Here is a 16,320-nt window from a genome sequence, read left to right as displayed (position 1 = left end):
CCCTCTGGGTATACACATCTATATTATTATCTGTAAATGAGTGAAATCATTCAGTAAAAATAGCAGATGAAGTATCTTTGTAACCCAACCTTTGTTAAAATCAAATCTAGAACTTTTATAACTACAATTCTTGTTATCCAAAACTCTCAAAGATACAAATTAGTCTAATTTCTCTTGAGAAAAATGTGTGTAAAGTATTCAAATGTGATGGGATAATAATAATAATACACCTTTATTGGTCCCAGTGCAGTCATACAAACATAGGTTTAAATACATTACACTGACACATAAAGTAGTTGTCTTGAGAAGCTGTAACAAGCTGATATAAAACGGTGTGAAATGGAAATAAAGATGATTTAAAACCCTAAAGGGAACGGGTGAGAGGGCTATAAAACATGTCTGTGTTGGTGTGTGCGGCGGTGTCGCTGTATTCGATCTGAAAGTGGCGACGATGGCGGCGAGTGCGCGCAGGCCGCTTCTGGGACGTCTCTGAATTGGAGGAAGCCGTGCAGCGGGGCGGGAACAGGCAGCCGCCGCACCACGTCGGGGCTCTGCAGCCGAGCCGGTCCCAGAACGCAGCGGACCTGCAGCCGGCAGACGTGGGACAGACGGGGGATGGAGTCTAGAGGACGAGGAGAGAAGGGACAGTCGTCATCGCTCAGCGGTCACTACAGTTTGGGGAAAAGCAGATTTAAATGTGCATCTTGTCGCCGCACCAAGATGCGGACGCGGCTCCCAGCTCGACTCTGCACGTCTTCGATCCAGAATACGTTTCAAAGACGGAGACAAAGTCGACCAGTTCACAAACTCCAGCAGGTAGTTCAACACCTCGCCGTCCGCCTGCTCAAACCTGCACGGCAGAGAGGACAGAGAGATATCGATCGAACGGAACAGTTCATACGCATTGTGACAAGAGGATTTCCATGACTTTAAAATTGTGAAATGTCATGAAAAGGAAGAGGATGAAGACGTGGACGAAGATGAAGACGAGGACGTAGACAAGGACCTCGTCCACGTCCTCGTCTACGTCCTCGTCTACGTCCTCGTTCTCGTCTACGTCCTCGTCCACGTCCACGAAGACGTAGACTGGAACGAGGACGTAGACGAGGACGAGGACGTAGACGTAGACGAGGACGTAGACGAGGACGTAGACGAGGACGAGGACGTAGACGTAGACGAGGACGTAGACGAGGACGTAGACGAGGACGTAGACGAGGACGTAGACTAGGACGAGGACGTAGACGAGGACGTAGACGAGAACGAGGGCGTAGACGTGGACGAGGGCGTAGACGAGGACGTGGACAAGGACGAAACGAGAACGTAGACGAGGACGTAGACGAGAAAGTAGACGAGAACGAGGGCGTGGACGTGGACGAGGACGTAGACGATGACGAGGACGTAGACGAGGACGTAGACGATGACGAGGACGTAGACGAGGACGTAGACGAGGACGTAGACGCTCATTGTTCATGAGCGTAGGAACCCTGAGGACAGAGAGGAGGCCGGTCCTACATGTGCGGCTGCAGCAGCAGAGAAGGTTCTAGTCCCGCCTCCAGGAGAACAGGAAGCCAGCAGGCGGCAAAGCGCACTTGTTCCAGAGCCACGCAGAGCAGCGCCCTCACTTCCTGCAGCTTCAAACAGGTTCCCTCACGATGAGTCGGCACAGAACGGGTCAGAGCCTCTCGTGGAGCGACGCGTCTGTGCTGGAGTATCAGTCGCAGCAGCTCGGTTCGGCCCGTGGCCAAAGCGTGGACCCAGTCCTCCTCGCTCAGACTCGCTCCGGCGGCGACCAGCAGCCTCACCGACTCGCTGAAAGCACAAAGCCGTCCGTTGGACATTTGAGTTTTTATACGCTCTCTGGAACCTGAGAGGAGGTCTGTGAGTTCTCACCTGCACGGGTCAGCGGACGTGGACAAAGCCAAGGAGAGCGGCGAGCGGACGCCCAGCACGCTCGAGCAGTCCTGGGCGTCGGGGCTGTAGCCTTCGCTCAGGAGCGCCGCCACGCCGCGGCTCTGACGGCCGTGGACGGCCAGGTACAGAGGACTCACCGCGCCGTCGCCGCGGTCACACACCCGGTCCGTAACAGAGATCAGCCTCCTGAGGACGCTGCAGCCACGACACACAATGTGACACAGCACGGACAGGAGAGTCAACGTTAGTGATCAGATATTCTCAACTTGAAGCTACTCAAATGGCAGATTTGATGATTTTCCTACTTTATTTGAGTGCACACTGAATGAGTTTACTTTTGACTGTTGGTTCGTTCCGACATTTCTAACTTCTTCTTATCCCAAAATGTTTTTTAAAACGAAACAATCAAATCTTTTGTTGAACAGTTCACAAGTTCATTGACAAGTGTAACATGTGATGAGAGCTTCAGCGGTTCACCATGGGGTCAGTACCCGATGTGGCCGAACTCAGCGGCGGCGTGAATAGGAAGCTGCGGCCATTCCAGACTGCAGGCCACGTTGGGATCCGCCCCGTGGTCCAGCAGGAAGTCCACACAGGCCCCGTGGCCCTCCTGAGAGGCGATCATCAGCGGAGTGGCCAGATCAGCTGCCTGGGCGCTCACGTTGGCCCCTGAACGCCCCCAAAGAAACAAGTGAAAACAATTCATTTAGTGTATTTTAACTGGATTGCTCTGAGAACTCAGAGGCCTGAAGAAACACGTCCATTCACCGGCAGCAACGAGGATCTCCAGGCACTCCTGTTGTCCGTACTGCGCCGCCACAAAGAGAGGGGAGATCTTGTGGTCGTCTAGAGCCTCCAGGTTGCACACACCCACCAGAATGCGTACGATGTCCTTGTGGCCCTGAGGAAGAAACAAACCCAACCCGGTTAGGCTTCACCTCGCGGTGGTGAGAGGTAGCGTTTGAGGTCCGCGCGTGCCTTGTGAACAGCCTGGTGCAGGCAGGTCCAGCAGGACGCCGTGTGCGATCTGTCGACCTCCGCGCCTCCGCTCACCAGCAGCTCCACGACCTCCTTGTGCCCGCCGTCAACAGCTGGAGGGAAACAGATAGCGGCCGGTAAAATGCTGCAGGCTTTAAGCCAATCGTAAAAGTGGACACGTGGTCACAGGTGCATACAGAGTACAGAACACACTCATTAGACAACGTGTCGTACCGGCGTACAGAGGACAGGACGAGTCATTCGTGAGCTGGTTGATGTCGGCGTGTGCGCTCAGGAGCAGGCGCACCACGGCCAGGTGTCCGCGCTGCGCCGCCAGGTAACACGCAGACTCGCCCTCGTGGGTCAAAGAGTTCACCAAGGCGCCGCAGCCGCGGGGGGAGGAGCCTGTTGCCGAGAGAAACACAAAGAGAGGAAGGAAACATGTGTGAAAGGATTGATTCACTGATTTTGATTGACATCTGTTGTTTGCAACCAGACGTGCGCTCTGAACGTCATATCATCCATTATGTGTATTTTGTCGATGACCTTCGGGGTGGACGATGGCCTTGCTTACCGCCCGCAGCAGACACAACCTCCAGCACGCAGCCCTCGCTGCCGGCGGCCGCCGCCTCGTGCAGGGCGTTCCAGCCGCGGTTGTCTCGCCCGTCCACACTGAAACCTCTCCGTATCAGCCTCCTCACGCGCTTCCTGCAGCCGGAGCGAGCGGCGGCAGCAACGCTGGAGACCGTGTCGCTGTAGCACTCTGTGAAGTCCATCACCCCCTGCTCCGGAAAGAGTCAGACACATTCATTAGGCCATTACTTACAGTGGTGGAAAGTAGTATAAGTACATTTTGTTCTCAAATACAGTACTCAAGTGCACATTTAAGCTGCTTTTTGATAGTTTTTTCCCCATTGCATGCTCCTTAATACTTCTGCTCCTCTACATTTAAGAGGTAGATAGTGTATTGTAGCAGTACAATACAACACACACAGTAATAATACTCCAGAAACATACAACTAGCAAGACACAAGAGAGCATTTCACTGCACAATAATTACTTGTCCTCTAAATACCGACACACATTACATTCAGCTAGTACTACTTCACTAAGGAGTCGTGTATTCTCAGTGTATTACGTCAACTAACTACTCACGTCGCTGACGGTCACAAATCACAACATATCGTCTGCTAGTCGCCATTTTCTTCACCGTCGACTACGTCAGCTTTAACATAACGTCGTGTACAAATATATGACACACAGTAAGCATAAGTATTTGTTGTACTTTACCTAAATGCGCCTCCGGAGACGCGAGTCGCTGGTTGATGACGTACCACCACAACGCGCAGTGGGTTTAGCTTCTTTGCTAATAGCTATTCGTTTTCGTATGGGTTTTATTGGCAGTAAGGAATGTCCCTTGCGTGACGCCGTCTTTATAGACAGCGCATGCGCTGTTGCCCACAGGAGATGAATGCAGATGTGGAACATATGAAAGCCCATTTTTCCCACACAACAAAAAAATGTGCAATAATTATGACCAAAAATAAACAAAAATGAAATAAAAAAAAGAAGAAAAAAAGAAATATGACAAAATAAAAATAAAAAAAACTATGACCAAAAAAAAATTAACAAAAATCGGTTGTTGCAATTACTGAGTAATGTATTATAAATTGGTTTTATACCATGTAAATGTATGTGAGTATATATTATAGATATGCAGATGGATTAGAGTAGATATATAATCTAAATATTCATGACAATATGTTATATATTATACTCTCGGAGGTTGGCGGTGATATATATATATATATATATAGAGAGAGAGAGAGAGAGAGAGAGAGAGAGAGAGAGAGAGAGAGAGAGAGAGAGAGAGAGAGAGAGAGAGAGACTGCACATTACGTTTATATATGTATTAACTTCATGTAATTAAATTACAGTTATATGTTAATAATTAACCCGCGACTCACGTCAACGCCTGCGCTGTTTGATGACGTAGCAGCGCCCCGCCCCGCCCGTCGCGTGTCGCCTGACACATCCAGGCTGCGGCGGGTCTCTGCGGCGGGTTGAGCTTCTTTAGCCTTCACACCGTGTTATGTTCGGTTAAACCTGCTGGATCCCAGTTCATCAGAGGATTGTGTTTCATTTGTTCAAACGTGAAGATGAAGATGAAAAAAACCGGATGGAAAACGATCTAATCGACAGATTTAAGGTAAATGAAAAGGTGAAAGCAGCCTGAGATTAGCGATCTGTATGTTTGTTTATTCTGCATGTTGATATACAGAAGATACCTCCACAAGGTCAAAGGATGTATTCAGAAGAAGTGTTCAGATATCTGTAGACGGCCGTTGTACAACTACAGAATATAGTAGTACAGTTTACAGTTAAAAGTACTGCAGGCATTTAGCATCTAAATGTAGTAATGAGTATTTCTTTCACTTGTACTCAAGTAGAGAACTGTAGTAAATGTACCCTCTGATTACATACACAGTGAAGTTCAGGAGTATTTATAATGTTACAACTATAAAAAAAACTGATTTGTTTCCTGAAACTTTTCCCACCAAACTCATCTCCTTCCCTGTCTCCTTAGCTGCTCCCTCCTTTGTGTCCCAGCTTGTCTCCTTGTCCGTCCCGGCAGCGTCATGGTGGACATTGCCGTGCAGAGCGGCGCTGCCTGGACCTGCCGGGGACGTCAGCTGTCCGATGTGCTGCTTCCTGTTCACATCGCTGACGAAGAGGACGACGAAGAGGAGCTCAGTCAGCCAGAAGGAGACGAGACCGACCGGTGAGAACCAACCTTTTGTTGGACCCTTTCCTCTAGATGTCCTGCCAAGCTGAAGAGGGCGTGTCTCTGCAACCAAAAGGGCCGTTTGAATGATGTTGGTGTTATAATAAAAGCTACACATGTGTAATAAAAAGGTAAACACGTGTAATAAAACATGTCCGTCCCCTCACAGGGGCCCGGTGCTGCTGGAGCAGAAGGAGGTCGGGTGTCCGTGTCTCCTGACGCTCCGCTGCTCGCCCGCCGCCGCCATCGCCCGCCTGCTGGTCGTCAGCGAGGCTCGAACCATGGAGGCGTACGACCAGACGGGCGAATACTGCGGGACGGCGCGCGGGGAGAGGAGCGCCGGCGTCCAGCCAGACGGGTACGAGGCCGCCGCCGCCGCTCACGCTCTGATCACGAATGTGTCCGGCGGCTTTTGTTGAAGCGGCGTCTCTTTGCGGTGTTGCCTCCACAGGTCGGACCGAGGGCCTTTCTACAGGAAGCAGCTGGTGCTGGAGCGCCCGTCCTCCGCCTGCGAGGTGAAGGTGAGCTGCTCTCTGAGAGACGTTTTATCTGTTAGCATCGCGGCAGTGATCTGAGTTTTGAATCCTCTGGTTTCCGGCGCCCTCAGCTGCTCTCGCTGGGCGGCAGAAGCAGCGTGTCGGTGCGTCGGGTCGTCGTCGGCCTCCGGGCGCCGCCGCCGCTCCCCTCCCCCTCCCCCGCTGCCGGCGTCGGCATCGACATGCAGCAGGTGCAGTGTCTGGTCCAGGAGATGGGGACCAGCCTCTCGCCCGGAGCCCAGAGCCTCATGGACATGGTGCACGGGCAGCAGAAGGTGGGAGCCAAGGAGCAGTGTCACTGACCCTCAGTGACCTCTGCTGGCAGGGAGGGGAACTACAGGGACTTAACGTCACAGCAGCGATGCTGATGGACTTCACTTGAAGCTCCTCCTGACGCTGTGTTTCTCTCCAGAACCAGAACCAGAACCAGGCCGGCTCTCTCGCCGGCTTCCTGCCTCTCCTGATGGGCGGCGGCGTTTTCTCCGCTCTGACTCGAGGAGCCAGCAACGCGCCGCAGCCGGCAGCATCCACGGTACCGTCACCGTCTTCATCATTCACTGTCTTCATCATTCACCGTCTTCATCATTCACTGTCTTCATCATTCACTGTCTTCATCATTCACCGTCTTCATCATTTACTGTCTTCATCATTCACTGTCTTCATCATTCACTGTCTTCATCATTCACTGTCTTCATCATTTACTGTCTTCATCATTCACTGTCTTCATCATTCACCGTCTTCATCATTCACTGTCTTCATCATTTACTGTCTTCATCATTCACTGTCTTCATCATTTACTGTCTTCATCATTCACTGTCTTCATCATTCACTGTCTTCATCATTCACCGTCTTCATCATTCACCGTCTTCATCATTCACTGTCTTCATCATTTACTGTCTTCATCAGTCACAGTCTTCATTATTCTCAGTCTTCATCATTCACAGTCTTCATCAGTCACAGTCTGTGTGTCCTGCTGTCCTAACTCCTTCCTGTCTCATGAAACGTTTGCTGCACGTCAGAATAATCTCATATTGTTTCCACCGGCTCAGAACGGAGCGATGTCGGACTCCGCCCCTGACTCCGCCCCTGACTCCGCCCCCAACTCGCCGCTCTCTGGTGTCAACGCCGAGGTTCCAGGTGAGGAAGTCGTCTCTCTCAGGTCATAGCGAGCTGCAGACTCACCTTCATGCTGAGACGCTGTCGCTCTGGAAAACAATCACAAGTCTGATTGTCTTTAAGGTTTTGTCTTTAGGTTTTAAACCGATAGATCGTGAAACATATAAAAAAAATACTCAAGGACACTGAAAGTTGGTTGTCAAGTTCCTGAACCTTGGTGTCGTGGTCGTGCGTCTCTAGCGGGCCGCGCCCAGCTGGCGGAGATGATGTCCCGCCTCCTGACGGGTCACGGCCCGGCGGCGGCCTCCGGCCCGGAGCAGCTGCTGCCGGCGCTGCAGAGCCTCTGTGGTCAGGTGACGCAGCTGAGGCTGGACGACGCGGCGGCGGCGGCGGAGACGACGGCGAGGAACGGCTCGTGGTGAGTGACGCTCAGTGAGACGCGACTCCACGTGTGGGAGTCCGACAAAGCAACAACAGTCCTGATGAACCTTCGTGTGCCGCCCACTTTTCTAAAATTCTAAAATTTCTAGTTTGAAGGTAAATTATCTTAAAATCTTTGCTCTCAAAAAAAAAATACGCTTAAAAAAAAACGCTCTCAAAATTAAAATTTGCTCTTAAAAAAAGAAATTTGCACTTTTAAAAAAAAAATTGTCTCTAAAAACAAAATGCTCTTAAAACTAAAATTTGCTCCCAAAAAAGAATTTTCTCTGAAAAACAAAAAAAATTGCTCTCAAAAAAAATTGCCTTTTTTTTAATTTGTTTATTTTTGAGAGCGTAGTTTTTTGGGGTCAGCGCAGGTTTTTTTTATTTTTTATTTTTTTTTAAAAAAGAATTTTAGTTTTGAGAGCGTTTTTGTTTTTTGTTGTTTTTTTTGAGAGCAAATTTTAGTTTTGAGGGAAAAAAAATTTTGAGAGCGTTTTTTTTTTTGAGAGAGAACAAAGATTTAGAGATAATTTGGGTAAAAAAGACACAAATCTACCTTCACGCTAGCGCCCCCATCTGGTGACGCTCGCGGAGAGAACACTGGTAATAGTTCGCTCGCAGCCTCGTTTCCAACATTTAATCCTGCTGACGATCACAGAGACCTTCAGCTCCCAAAGAGATTCTTTATGTCTCTGCATTCATGCGGCTGGAACGTCTGAGCTCGTCTGTTCCTGACTGAATGGAAGGTCGTTGTTCAAGGTCACGTGGTGGAGGTCGGCGTGGATGGAACAGAGACGCTCTCATAGACACACGAGAGGCTGTGTGAGGTCGCTTTGTGAGCCGCCGGCTGACGCCCAAACACTTCCCACCGCCTGGCGGTAGAATATTCACTGATCTGCCCGGCAACACGTATAAAACATCATAATCCATCAGACAGTGAAATCTTTCCTGCATGTGCTTTTCTCCTGGTGAGAGTCGGAGCAGCTGCAGAGTCGTCGGTGCCGAGCGGCGGCCGACACGGACACAGCAGCTCATTCATCAGCAGCGCCGCACGTGTCATCAGACTGTCGCAGCAAACCGCTCCGCAAACATGGAATCTGTGACGCCGAAGGCTCGGCGGCGGTTAGCATAGCTTCACGGACAACGTTAGTTTCACCCTGCGATAAAAGAAGAGCGGCGTGTTCGAGCCGGTCGATGGAGAGGTGACGAGCAGCCGGCGTGTTCACAGAGGACGGCTGAGATCTGACTCCACGCCGGAGAGGACGCGGCTCGTTCCACCCGAACGGAGTTAAAGATTTGAGTTGAGACGACGGAGAGAGGTGTTTGTTGTAAAGATGCTCAGGAATGTTTCCTCTTGTCAAACGCTCCTGAGCGATATTCATGTTTCATGTCAAGTCTTTGATCTTGCGAACTGGCTGTGACCTGCGTACTTCACCTGCTTGGACAGGTTGTGATTTCCCAGAATGCTTTTCAGCTCGTGTTGCTTTAAGTTTTGCCGCTGACTCGTGAGAGCGACTTCATGCCGGCAGAGAAAGTGTTTTTTTATTTGCTTTGGAGAAACTTTGAGATTAACGTTGTTTAGAACCCAAACCTGCTGCATTGCATTGTGGGCTATTGAGGCTGCTGCATTGCATTCTGGTCCATGGCTTGGTTCTGTTAGATGCAGAAATTTGGTCTCTTACTTTAACTTTCAGATGTTTACTCCTGCATGTAAAACAAGATGCAAATACTTAACTCACAGACTGTAAGATCAGTATTTGCATCATATTTCTTCTATTTCTACATTTTAAAACGGTTGTATAGAAGCTGTGCGTGCATGAGTCACCGCCGTGTGTCCGTGAGGGTTTCAGCGTCCTCTCACCTCGTGTTTCCTGTCTTCAGGGAGTTGGACTCGGCCATGGAGCGCCGCCTGCAGGAGATGGAGGCGAGGCTGAAGGAGCACGTGGACCGCCGGATGGACGCCCTGGAGCAGAAGCTGCAGAAGGCGCTGCTCGCCGCCCTGCCGCTCGCCGCCCTCCACCCGGCGGCGGCGGGAGGAAGAGGAGGAGGAGGAGGAGGAGGAGGAGGAGGAGCGGCGGGACCTTCTGAGCAGACCGACCCGGCGGCGGCCTCAAACTAAGTCCAGAACCACTAAAAGACCCAGAAAACCTTGTCAAGCCTTCAACCGAGACCTCGAGGTCAGAGGGAGGATGAAGAAGAGAAGGAGAGAAGGAAAGGAAAGGAATATTAATCTAATAACACAATTATTGCAATATGCTGCCATCGAGCAACAAAAACACTGTTCATGTGTCCTGCTGCAGAGGAACCGCGTGTGTGTGTGTGTGTGTGTGTGTGTGTGTGTGTGTGTGTGTGTGTGTGTGTGTGTGTGTGTGTGTGTGAGAGACACACACAGGGGCGTCAGCTGGAAGGAAAATAAACATCTGTAACTGCAGAGATCCATATTGCAAAAAAAGAAAACATGCATTCGTGGCTGCAATGCATCCTGGGAAAGTTAATGCGACACCAGCAGAACATTTATTTATTCACCTTGTTATGTCAACTAATGTCTCCTCCTGATCCACAGTTAATATCCTCACAACATGTTCTGTAACTGCACTGATATATATATATATATATATATATATATATATATATATATATATATATATATGACATGTAACTGATTTAAAGTGTTTAATGCGACACGGTAATGTTTGAAATAATGTCTGTAACATGAAGCGACTTAAAGTTTTGACTTGTGTGACTTTGACGGTTTTATGCTGATATTAAAAGCAATAAAAGTATATATTTATACAATATATCCTGTTTCATAACTCTTTCATAACAAAGAGGAGAAGATTACATCCGACCCTGAATGGCGAGGAAGGAAATAAACAGATGAAAGCTGGAGGAGAAGGGACTAGAACATGTTACGTAAAATCTCATTTTATGCAAAATGAAGTGTTATAAAATAATTCCTCGTCACATCTGGATGGCGCAGTTAGTTTAACCGTGACGACCAAACCCAGCAGCGCTCTGGCGCTCCGTTGGGTTTCTCTGGGCTCAGAGTCAGGAAATACTCTGAGTCAGCAGCAGAGCATTCTGGGAAAAACATCTGCTGTGTCATTCAGGTCTCTGGTCCCATTAACGTCCATCCTGCTCCTCTTCCTCTGCTTATATAACGCCTCATTTGCATATTTTATAATCTCAATGTCAAGTTCATTGTAATGTTAAACTCATGCGTGTTCACGTGACGTCTGAATAACTTCACCCCGCTTTCACTTGGCGTGTCTCAAAGTGTTGCAACACTTAAAATCTGACCCGAGTACATCGACTTACATCAGCTGGCCTCCATCAAACCACACAGGGACCACGTCACCACACACACACACACGCACACACACACACACACACACACACACACACACACACACACACACACACACACACACACACGGTGTCGTGGTTGTGTTTCAGTGTGTAACGAGGCCCAGAGGAAGAGGAGAACAAGATGTTTGAGAGATGAAGGAGTTATTTTCTCTCCGTCTCTTGGTGAAGCCGCTGAGTTTCTACTCGGCCGTGTTTATTTATCTGTGATCAGTTATTAGAAACCGGCGTTCCTTTGTGGGTTTCATGTGGAGCGTCTGTTCGTCCTTCACGCTGAACAAAGGAGGAGGACCTGAAACACGGAGCAGTGGAAATGAACCCGTAATTGGGGGAAATGGGAAGCAGGTGAGCTGTAAAAAAAGAAATAATTTCCTAATGAACCTAAATAGCGAACATGTTTGCAAACAGTTGCTTATTTATGCAACCAGCAGACACACAGAGCAACATTAGCATTTACTTGGAGTCCTGTCACTGGCCTCCGGGTCATTTTAAGGCTCGTCTCTCCTTTGAGCTCAGTTATTGGTCTCAACCGACTCTGAGAAACGTATTTGAGTGTTCAGAACCTCGGGGATCCGCGAGGAACCAGCAGCCTTTAGCTCCTTTAGCTTCTTTAACCCTGTTAGCTCCTTCAGCCCCGTTAGCTCCTTTAACCCTGTTAGCTCCTTTAGTTCCTGTAGCCCCTTTAACCCTGTTAGCCCCTTTAGCTCCTTCAGCCCCATTAGCTCCTTTAGCCCCATTAGCTCCTTTAGCCCCATTAGCTCCTTTAGCCCCATTAGCTCCTTCAGCCCCATTAGCCCATTTAGCTCCTTCAGCCCCATTAGCACCTTTAGCCCATTTAGCTCCTTTAGCGCCATTAGCACCTTTAGCCCATTTAGCTCCTTTAGCCCCATTAGCACCTTTAGCCCCTTTCAGGATCGTTTGTCTTTCACCAAACGAGTGTACAGTTGTAGAAGATATTCAAAGTGTCTTGTTGTTAGTTCCTTTTGGACGATTGAGGATCATGTTTGAGGTCAAATCAACAGTTATTTATTGACATTGTCAAAGGAAATAACAGTTTTGAAAATGACTATTCTCATTTTTTTGAAAACATTGGCATCAAACAAACAAGGAGACAAAAATACTATTTTAAAAAAGAAAATCACATCAAGAACATACACAACAAAACTGAACCACGGTAACCTGCAGTTAAATCGTCGTATAGCGACAGATGGAGAATATAAAAGGTCTGTGATGATGGAAAGTACCGTAAAAGCTGAGTTGTAAGCCGCTGCTACCTTTGGTGGTTGTCACCGCTAGCTCTCTCGCTGTAGCCAGCTTGCGCGGCTGCTATCTTCCCCGCTAGCTCCCCGACAACCACCGTAGGTAGCGGGACCAGCCCGGGCTCGACGCCAGTCTCAGGCAGCGGGGACGCGGACAGTAGCAGCAGCAGCGTGGTGCTAGCAGCAGCGCTAGCTGGCTACAGCAGGGAGCTAGTAGCAGCGCTAGCTGGCTACAGTGGGGAGCAAGCTGGGACAGCCACCGACGGTAGCGGGACCGCTACCGTCGGTGGTTGTCTGGGAGCTAGCGGGGAGCTAGCTGGCTACAGCGCGGAGCTAGCAGGGACAACCACTAAAGGTAGTAGCGGTTTATAACCCGACTTTTACGGTAAATTGAGATTAAAAGAAAGACTAATATGAGAAGTATGAGTACAGGGAGGAAGCCTCCGTCCACGGGGTCATGAACACCGTGTGAGCGTATCAGCGTGAAAGAGCAGTGCTAATAATCACAAGTTCATAAACGCAGGAGGCGTGGCCTCAGAGGCACACGCCCCGATTGGTTGCTTGGTTTTCCAGAGCTCACGAAAAACCTCTGAGAGCCAGCTCGGGATCGGTCGACCGGTCGGGGTCGTCGCTCGTTCGCTCGCCCGGGCCGAGAGGTCAAGGCTCGACTTCCTCGGGGACGATGGTGACGAGGACGTCCTCGTTGCCGCGCCGCACCACCGCTCGCAGCGTGTCGTCGCGCTTTATGGCCGCGCTGACGTCGCTGGCCGAGGTGATCCGCTCGCCGTTGATGCTGATGATGACGTCTTTCTCCTGCAGGCCGGCTCTGTTACCGAGAAAGAAGAGCGGGTCGTATGTCAGGTATGACTTTCTCAACAAAATGATGTGCATACTCCACTTATCGGCATGGAGGTGATGTAGTCAGCGTGTGCAGCCCGACGTCTGTCTGTCAACCGGACCAGTAGATCTAATAGTTTCCGTTCTCATTCGTGACGAATGCTCAGACCTCTTGTGGTCGCAGCGACTCGCGCGATGGATTGAAAACAGGTTTTATTGACGGTTTTAGACATATAGAATTTGTACCGCTCGTGTTTTGCAGCCCGGGGTAAAACAGCTGCGTGTGTGTATGTGTATAACTGTAGCTTAGCAAAGGACAAACAGAAACAAGCTGTTTGAGCTAACAGAGCTAACAGAACAGCGCTAACAGAGCTAACAAAATATAACTAGAAACAGAAGAAAGCAAACAGAGCTAACAGAGCTCAGCTAACAGAAGAGAGCTAACAGAGCTAGCAGCTAACAGTCAACATTGAGAATTACATGTGAACTGTTTAGCGGCTGCAGACATTTGCATGAATTAAAATTCCTCCCGTGTCAACTCAACTTTTCCAGTTGCTTACGTCGTCATTATAAATAATGTAACACAGACATGTTTGACATTTTGAACCAGGTCTTTGGGGGCTTTGCCTCTATAATCAAAGCAATGCCTTCAGGCTGCAGAGAGAAGAAGAAGAACCAGAACTCTCTGGACTCTGAGGCGGTTCGTCCGCCCTGCCAGAGGGAGTTGGACCTTCTGGGTGGGAAACACTCGTGATGCTGCTGCGCCGCCGGCTTCCAGCCCAGTTTGCAAATTCAAAACAGCAGCTTTGAAACCAGAAGTGAACTTTCCATATCCTGCAGTCTACACACACACACACACACACACACACACACACACACACACACACACACACACACACACACACACACACACACACACACACACACACAGTTCAAACCTAATAAAAGTCCTTTCAGCGAGCTCAGATCAGCGTGACTCACAGAACCAGTCAGACAATAAGGAAACAAACTGCTGTTTTCTCTCGCTGTCAACATCTGGAGAGCAAAAGGTTTTCCTGGGACAAAACCCATGTATATTCAGCCTGAAGGGAGTCGAGAAACAACCTTCTATCTGTTGTCTGAACTCTCCTCAGATGATTAATCTCTTGACTCGTGGGCAGTGAACGTATCGTGGGACTAAAGAGCGATGAGAGAGACTCACGCCTCCGCTGGCGTCCGGCCGATGACCTCAATGACGTACGCCCCGGAGGTGATGTCCGGGAAGTCTGAGTGCCGCTCCTTCAGCTCCTTGGCCAGCCTGCCGGGAGGAAAACAGCCCAAAACACAGCAGCTCTGAATCCAGCGAGGCGCGTTGAAGCGTTGTGACTTTAGAGCTCATCGCGCTCATCGTGGTGAAGCGTGCACATTGAGTCATCAGGTTTTCATCAGGTTTAAATTATGACCTTTTCAAAAAAAACACACTGACCGAAATGCACGTTGTGTTATTGCAAAAAGAAAAAATATATATAAATATGACCAAATGTATTTTTCCCACAAAAAGCAACGACTATATTTACTCCCTGACGTGTAGATGTAGCATGTAGCATGTAGCATGATGTCATCAGAAACTCACGTTGGAGTGAGACTCATCATCCTGACGCCGATGTATTTCTTCTTCTGGTATGTTTTACCTGCAGAACACGACAATGTGGACGCATCAACATGTGAATCATCTTCTATTTGAATTGTGTCATATTTCACTTGAATATCACTTATGGTGTTTAATACATCCAGATGCAGCAGTTTGGGGCTTTTCCTCTATAAAACAAGCTGTGATTTACAGTTTTATACAACAATCGCGTTGCCGACCTTTGGCCTGTCTCTCGTGGGACTCTGCCAGGAACTGCCGGATCTTGTCGGAGGGGATGGCGAAGGAGATCCCGGCCGTGACCTTCAGGGTGTTGATGCCGATGACCTCTCCGTCCTGCAGGACACGCAGAGCGGTGCACGTCAGTTTAATGGCGTCGCTTTGACGCCGCGCCGCTCTGCGCTTCAGTAACGCACAAAACAAACTGGTAATGAGCCGCAGCTGCAGACGGCGACTGATGCCAAACTCTTTATTTATAAAGGACTTTATGTGTCTGTTTATGTGATTACACACAGCTGCTCCACAACGCACGGCTGTGGTCCAAGAAATGAGAAACAAAATGACTTTCTGTCGCCGTTTCTGAAAGCGTTAAATGAACTTGAATCTCAGGGCGAGAGAAACAAAACCTTGTTTATGTTTCAGATGTAGCTTTGATACGAGAAATCATGGATTAAAAATGATGAACACTTGATCATCAACACCCTATTGTCATATTTAACAACACACACAGGTTTTCCTTCACTCACCAGATTGACTAGTGGTCCTCCTGAGTTGCCGTACTGCAAGAAAACAAAGAAGCAAAGCCAGAAGGTGAAAGCAGAGAAATCCCAGCAGGTTTATAGAAACATGATGAACTCTGACGGGACGCGGTCTGGTCATTAAAGATGTTTAAAGTTAGATCGATCCATGCGGAACATTTACATGAACATTAAATATGCTTCAAACATAAGTCATGCACAAACAATTTGGGTTGTGACACGCTGACTTATGCAGACTTCTGAGAACGTCATCGCTGAAAATCATGAAAACCTCCCCAAAGACCTGTCTCTCCTTCCTCCCTACTCCCTTTTTCCTCCCTCCTCCTCCTCCTCCTCCCTCCTCCCTCCTCCCCCCTCACGTTGATGATGGCGTCGGTCTGGATGTAGTCCATGTCAGAGTCCAGCAGGCCCAGCTCCTTGCCTCCCCTCTGCGTGGTGCTGACCACGCCGGTGGTGACGGTGTTCTGCAGAGAGAACGGGCTGCCGATGGCGACCACGAACTCACCGGGACGAAGGCTCGCCGAGCGGCCGAGCAAGAGCACCGGCAGCTTCACCTGAGAGAGAGAGAGAGAGAGAGAGAGAGAGAGAGAGAGAGAGAGAGAGAGAGAGAGAGAGAGAGAGAGAGAGAGAGAGAGAGAGAGAGAGAGAGAGAGAGAGAGAGAGAATGCAGCTCTAACACATGGAGCGTAGACTTCTATACAACCAGAGGAGTCCGGTGCAGCTG

At 49.2% G+C, this 16,320-nt stretch overlaps 3 protein-coding genes across 5 annotated transcripts in view; 1 reads left to right on the top strand and 2 right to left on the bottom strand.

Annotated features, from left to right (window-relative positions):
- Nucleotides 1–225: 225 nt before the first annotated feature.
- asb3 (ankyrin repeat and SOCS box containing 3) lies at nucleotides 226–4,281 on the bottom strand. The gene is made up of 10 exons (XM_068599296.1): nucleotides 4,180–4,281; nucleotides 3,464–3,671; nucleotides 3,124–3,294; nucleotides 2,890–3,002; nucleotides 2,680–2,812; nucleotides 2,403–2,580; nucleotides 1,891–2,106; nucleotides 1,513–1,809; nucleotides 717–850; nucleotides 226–622 (listed from the first exon to the last, which is right to left on the bottom strand). Exons 2-10 carry the CDS (start codon nucleotides 3,663–3,665, stop codon nucleotides 387–389), a joined length of 1,680 nt encoding a protein of 559 aa, XP_068455397.1. The 5' UTR covers nucleotides 3,666–3,671; nucleotides 4,180–4,281; the 3' UTR covers nucleotides 226–386.
- A 639-nt stretch (nucleotides 4,282–4,920) lies between these two features.
- On the top strand, nucleotides 4,921–10,206 carry cunh10orf88 (chromosome unknown C10orf88 homolog). Of its 3 annotated transcripts, none has more exons than XM_068599261.1 (9): nucleotides 4,921–5,098; nucleotides 5,525–5,671; nucleotides 5,844–6,032; nucleotides 6,126–6,195; nucleotides 6,282–6,485; nucleotides 6,623–6,742; nucleotides 7,260–7,347; nucleotides 7,567–7,744; nucleotides 9,631–10,206. In XM_068599261.1, exons 2-9 carry the CDS (start codon nucleotides 5,529–5,531, stop codon nucleotides 9,866–9,868), a joined length of 1,230 nt encoding a protein of 409 aa, XP_068455362.1. In that variant the 5' UTR covers nucleotides 4,921–5,098; nucleotides 5,525–5,528; the 3' UTR covers nucleotides 9,869–10,206. The 3 variants fall into 3 exon arrangements, with proteins under 3 accessions (XP_068455362.1, XP_068455361.1, XP_068455360.1); XM_068599260.1 differs by having other exon boundaries at nucleotides 5,500–5,671; XM_068599259.1 differs by having other exon boundaries at nucleotides 5,477–5,671.
- Nucleotides 10,207–12,129: 1,923 nt separating this feature from the next.
- LOC137801844 (serine protease HTRA1B-like) overlaps nucleotides 12,130–16,320 on the bottom strand; it is an 8,264-nt gene continuing 4,073 nt past the window's right edge. Inside the window, exons 5-10 of the mRNA XM_068599254.1 lie at nucleotides 15,956–16,150; nucleotides 15,585–15,617; nucleotides 15,060–15,174; nucleotides 14,824–14,881; nucleotides 14,413–14,508; nucleotides 12,130–13,200 (exon numbers count right to left, since the gene is read on the bottom strand). Of these exons, the coding sequence (XP_068455355.1) occupies nucleotides 13,032–13,200; nucleotides 14,413–14,508; nucleotides 14,824–14,881; nucleotides 15,060–15,174; nucleotides 15,585–15,617; nucleotides 15,956–16,150 (666 nt within the window). The 3' untranslated portion in view covers nucleotides 12,130–13,031. The remainder of the gene's footprint in view (nucleotides 13,201–14,412; nucleotides 14,509–14,823; nucleotides 14,882–15,059; nucleotides 15,175–15,584; nucleotides 15,618–15,955; nucleotides 16,151–16,320) is intronic.

The sequence above is a fragment of the Clinocottus analis genome, unplaced genomic scaffold (assembly GCF_023055335.1).
Source record: "Clinocottus analis isolate CAN_PGR_092001 unplaced genomic scaffold, fCliAna1.0.p SCAF_44, whole genome shotgun sequence".
Classification (NCBI taxonomy): Eukaryota; Metazoa; Chordata; class Actinopteri; order Perciformes; family Cottidae; genus Clinocottus; species Clinocottus analis.
This window is presented reverse-complemented; position numbering and strand designations above follow the sequence as displayed.

What these genes read in the sequence shown, in the direction of transcription:
- asb3 (XM_068599296.1), bottom strand. Translation starts at nt 3,665, where the DNA reads ATGGACTTCACAGAGTGCTACAGCGACACGGTCTCCAGCGTTGCTGCC. An exon ending in TGCACCAGGCTGTTCACAAG is followed by an intron (nt 2,813 to 2,889) that starts GCACGCGCGGAC and finishes TTTCTTCCTCAG; the next exon opens with GGCCACAAGGACATCGTACG. An exon ending in ACGTCCGCTGACCCGTGCAG is followed by an intron (nt 1,810 to 1,890) that starts GTGAGAACTCAC and finishes TTGTGCTTTCAG; the next exon opens with CGAGTCGGTGAGGCTGCTGG.
- cunh10orf88 (XM_068599261.1), top strand. Translation starts at nt 5,529, where the DNA reads ATGGTGGACATTGCCGTGCAGAGCGGCGCTGCCTGGACCTGCCGGGGA. An exon ending in GCCGGCGTCCAGCCAGACGG is followed by an intron (nt 6,033 to 6,125) that starts GTACGAGGCCGC and finishes TTGCCTCCACAG; the next exon opens with GTCGGACCGAGGGCCTTTCT. An exon ending in TGGTGCACGGGCAGCAGAAG is followed by an intron (nt 6,486 to 6,622) that starts GTGGGAGCCAAG and finishes GTTTCTCTCCAG; the next exon opens with AACCAGAACCAGAACCAGGC.